At 47.5% G+C, this 4,016-nt stretch overlaps 1 protein-coding gene across 1 annotated transcript; it reads left to right on the forward strand.

Moving 5' to 3' along the window:
• Positions 1-455: 455 nt before the first annotated feature.
• Positions 456-3,715, forward strand: LOC125508675 (protein STRICTOSIDINE SYNTHASE-LIKE 10-like). The gene is made up of 3 exons (XM_048673441.1): positions 456-883; positions 2,379-2,645; positions 2,819-3,715. The coding sequence occupies exons 1-3, from the start codon at positions 603-605 to the stop codon at positions 3,393-3,395; spliced, it is 1,125 nt and encodes a 374-aa protein (XP_048529398.1). The 5' UTR covers positions 456-602; the 3' UTR covers positions 3,396-3,715.
• The last annotated feature ends 301 nt before the right edge of the window (positions 3,716-4,016 follow it).

Raw genomic sequence — 4,016 nt, forward strand, 5'->3', positions numbered from 1 at the left:
CGGTAGCGTGGTCGCGTGCGTTCTGCGTTATCTGATCATCATGGGATCGGCTTTATAAGAGGGCTACACCATCATCTTGCATTATCCGCCTTTGTACTTTTATGGTTGTTGCTTTTTATATAAAATGGGACTAAAGCCTATTTAGAGAGATTTGAAGGTGAGGATTCATTTACGGGCGAGCTTTCCGACCTCAGGATTAAATCAGACTTTACTCAATTGCACGAAAGTGACATGGGTTTGGGTGTGTGTCATGCGTGTGTGCTCCCCGCGTCTCCGGGGATAAGTGACGTGCGCGCCACCGAAGTCTCGTCGTCTCCTCTAGGAATCTGGGCACCGTGACCACCGTCCGTCCCACCTGCCAAGGGAGTGCCATACACGAAAGACGACGAGACGAGACCAGAGCACCAGACATACTATACTGCATCGTGTACGAATACGACGCGTAGGACTCCAGGTCTCATCCCTTCCCTTTAAATCCGTTCAAACTAGCGTGGCCGTCGCCGTGTCAGGCGGCCATATATAAGCCCTTGTCGCCCGGCGTCATCTATATTCCCCCGCGTTCCATCGATCGTGGTATCGCCGCGTACGTGGCTCGCGACCACATGATGACCGTCAGCTGCAGGCTCGTGGCGGTCGCCGTGGCGCTGGCGCTGGCGGCGGCGCTCCTGTCGTCATCGCCACTGCACGGCGACGTGCGGGAGGTGGTGGAGATACGCGACGTGGAGCTGATCCCCGTGGACGGCGGCGCCGCGGGGCCGGAGAGCGTGGCGTTCGGCGTGGGCGGCGAGGGCCCCTACGCGGGCGTGTCGGACGGGAGGGTCATCCGGTGGCTCCCGGAGGAGGGCCGCTGGGTCGACCACTCCTCCGCCGCCGCGCCAGAGCTGTAAGCCTTCGCACTACCGTGTCTCCTTGCTTCTCCGATTCCATACTGCATCTGCATGGGTTGCATGATCCTCCTCAAAGTAGACGAATTAGCAGTTCAGTGATGGTGCTTTGCGCGATCCAGTTCTGATCAACTCAGTAGAGGTGTCAGTTCATTCCTTCGACTATAATTAACTCTCTGATTGACGGACGGCACGCCGCTCGATCGGAAACCGACGTTGTACTACGTACTACTACGGCGACTACGATTAATTAGAACCGCTGGTTAGCTAAATCGTTTGGTAATGGTGTCACGTCACAGTATGGCTGCTCCTGCTTTTGCCGCGCTACCCGCCGGAGACAGAATTGTGGATGGCTCCACGCGCGGACAAGCAACCAAATGCTGCACTGTTGTTATCTTCTTCACCACAAGGCAAAAAGGCAATCACCGTCTGACGTAGCTACCCTCCCTGTCCTGTCTCCGACACCCGTGGCAAACTACCAATTGGATCCAGATTTTTCCCGGGGCGACTGACTACTGACAGGACAGATAGATGCTCCTACTATATCGTGGATCACATGCGAATTTTCTTTTCAAAAATGGAGGCCAGAGGCGATTAACGTAGATACACAGAGAATTGTACCTGCAGAGAATCCAAAATGTCATTTCTGACAAGAAAGCAAAAACAGACGATCACATCCCTTGAAATTATACACTTCTCCTGAATTTGGAAATATCTTCTTATAACAATAAAACGATTTATCTACACTGCTTTTAAGCAACATCTTGATCCGATCATGTCAGAAATTCAGATAGCTAGCGTACCCCCATAAATCATGACTGGTAGAACAACAAAGTACTGCGTGTGTATCACGTGTGTAGTACTGTAGTCTGGTATGTTTGCATTCTGATGAGAATGTAGGGGACGAGTAACAACACGACAACCTTTAAATTTCAGGTTAGTTGCAACTTGCAACCGTCAGAGAGAAACTCGTTTTTATTTTGTCAGAAAGGAACTACGGGCATGTACAATGGTTCTATCTTAGCAATGCCATGTAGGATAAATGATGAGCTGGAGGAGAGAGAAATTATAAAAAAAAGCTTGTCTTCTCTTATTTAAGAGAAGGCAAGAGGTGATCTCTTAGCATAATATGTCTCACCATATTTTTAGGAATAGCTAGTTATTGGAGATAAGGCTAAGAGATGACCCATTGTAGAACATGCTTTTTTGTCATATCTAAATTACATGCAAGACTTAAGATAAGATTGTCTTATCAACCATTGTACATGCCCTACTACACGAATGAACTTTGACATCTTAACTACGCCGATCTTCTCGGGATGATCATTTTTTTTTGCTGCTCCTAATGCAGCACTAAATTAAAGTTTATGGGCCTAGAGAAAGCGAAATAGTGCTGAGTATCAACATCATCCGCATTTACTTAACATCAAGGCGAGATAGCTAACGCTAAGCATATTTGGTTTGACTAAAGCTGATCAATTGTGTGGTCTGCAGATTGGATAGTTGCAGAGGATCCCAGGACCCGATGAAGGAGCACGAGTGTGGGCGCCCGCTGGGCCTCAAGTTCAACAATAAAACTGGGGAGTTGTACGTCGCAGATTCTTATTTTGGGCTGAGAGTGGTCAGCCCCGGGGATAACGTTTCAAGGCTGATTGGGCCTGGACAGCCTGGGAGCCCCTTCAGCTTCGCCAACGGCGTCGAGATTGACCAGGAAACTGGAGTTGTCTACTTCACCGAGACCAGCACGAGGTTCCACAGAAGGTAACGCCATCCCCTTCAGTTCTTCTGCTTACTTTGGTGAAGTTTTAGGCATATTTTAAGTGCATGAATATCCGCACGAATCAGGACAAATTCTCACATTCCAAACACACAAGCATCGTTATTTGTAGTACTACTAGTTAACCTAACGAGTGAGGCTTGTATTTCATTTGCAGGCAGTTCTTGAACATTGTCATATCCGGTGACGCCACTGGCAGATTGCTCAAATATGACCCTAACACCAAGGAGGTTCAAGTCTTGGTCGACGGCCTGGCATTCCCCAACGGCCTTCTCATGAGTGAAGACGGATCCCACCTTCTCCTCGCCGAGACCACAACTTGCAAGATCCACCGATACTGGCTCAAGACACCCAAGGCCTCAACCCTCGAGGAACTCGTGCAACTACCGGGCTTCCCAGACAACATCAAGGCGAGCCCGAGAGGCGGCTTCTGGGTCGGCCTCCATGGCAAGCGAGGTAAGATCGCCGAGTGGTCCACCTCTTTCCCGTGGTTGAGGAGGTTGGTCATGAAGCTGCCACCCCAACGCGTGCAGCGTGTCATGGCGTTCCTGAGCCGGTTTGGAAGTCAGGTGATTGCGTTGAGGGTCAGCGAGGAGGGGAAGGTGTTGGAAGAGGTAATCGTGCATGACGCGGCGAGGAAGATGTTTGGATCCATCAGTGAACTGGAGGAAAGGGACGGGTGCTTGTGGATTGGCTCGGTTCATTTGCCTTTTCTTGGGCATTACTGCCTATAGATAGATTGAGTGATGATATACAGAGTGCAAAGAGGGTGTGTCGTATTGTCTCGTTTAGTCATATAGAGGAAATTAGATATTACCGTATTAGGATACATTATTGTGTATCTTTTTCAGTTTTTTGTAGTTGTGTCCCTTGTAGCTTCGATTTATTGGGAGTGACTAGCATATAATCTGTACATGTGGTGCAAGAATAGAAAAACTATTCTAGGCCAACAGATCAAACATTAATGGTGCGGATTATAGTGGAGGCATCTCATGGCACTAAATGTATATTTCATGGATAGTCAGATATAAGACATGAATTTTCTTGTTTTCAAGTGTTTTGTCCTTAGGAAAGACTCGCATCGTTGATGCTTCATCTTGGCACATACTACCTCTGTAGTGATCTTGGCACACACTACGAAATTTGAAATTTCAAGTAAAAATCAGAAAATATGAACAAAATTTTAAAACCAATTTATTTTGAATTTACGTGAACATCTTGTGTGTTTGTGTAAAAAATGAATACAGGATTGTTTTCTAAATTCCAAACACATTTTGAAAGCACGAACATTATTTGAAAATGCAGAATTGTTGAAAGCAAAAAACTTGCATGGTGCCTTGGAATGGTGATACAAG

The sequence above is a fragment of the Triticum urartu genome, chromosome 5 (genome assembly GCF_003073215.2).
Source record: "Triticum urartu cultivar G1812 chromosome 5, Tu2.1, whole genome shotgun sequence".
In the NCBI taxonomy this organism is placed as follows: domain Eukaryota; kingdom Viridiplantae; phylum Streptophyta; class Magnoliopsida; order Poales; family Poaceae; genus Triticum; species Triticum urartu.

Coding starts and splice junctions, on each gene's coding strand:
- LOC125508675 (XM_048673441.1), top strand. CDS start 603: ATGATGACCGTCAGCTGCAGGCTCGTGGCGGTCGCCGTGGCGCTGGCG. Junction 884..2,378: donor TCCGCCGCCGCGCCAGAGCT/GTAAGCCTTCGC, acceptor TGTGGTCTGCAG/ATTGGATAGTTGCAGAGGAT. Junction 2,646..2,818: donor AGCACGAGGTTCCACAGAAG/GTAACGCCATCC, acceptor TTTCATTTGCAG/GCAGTTCTTGAACATTGTCA.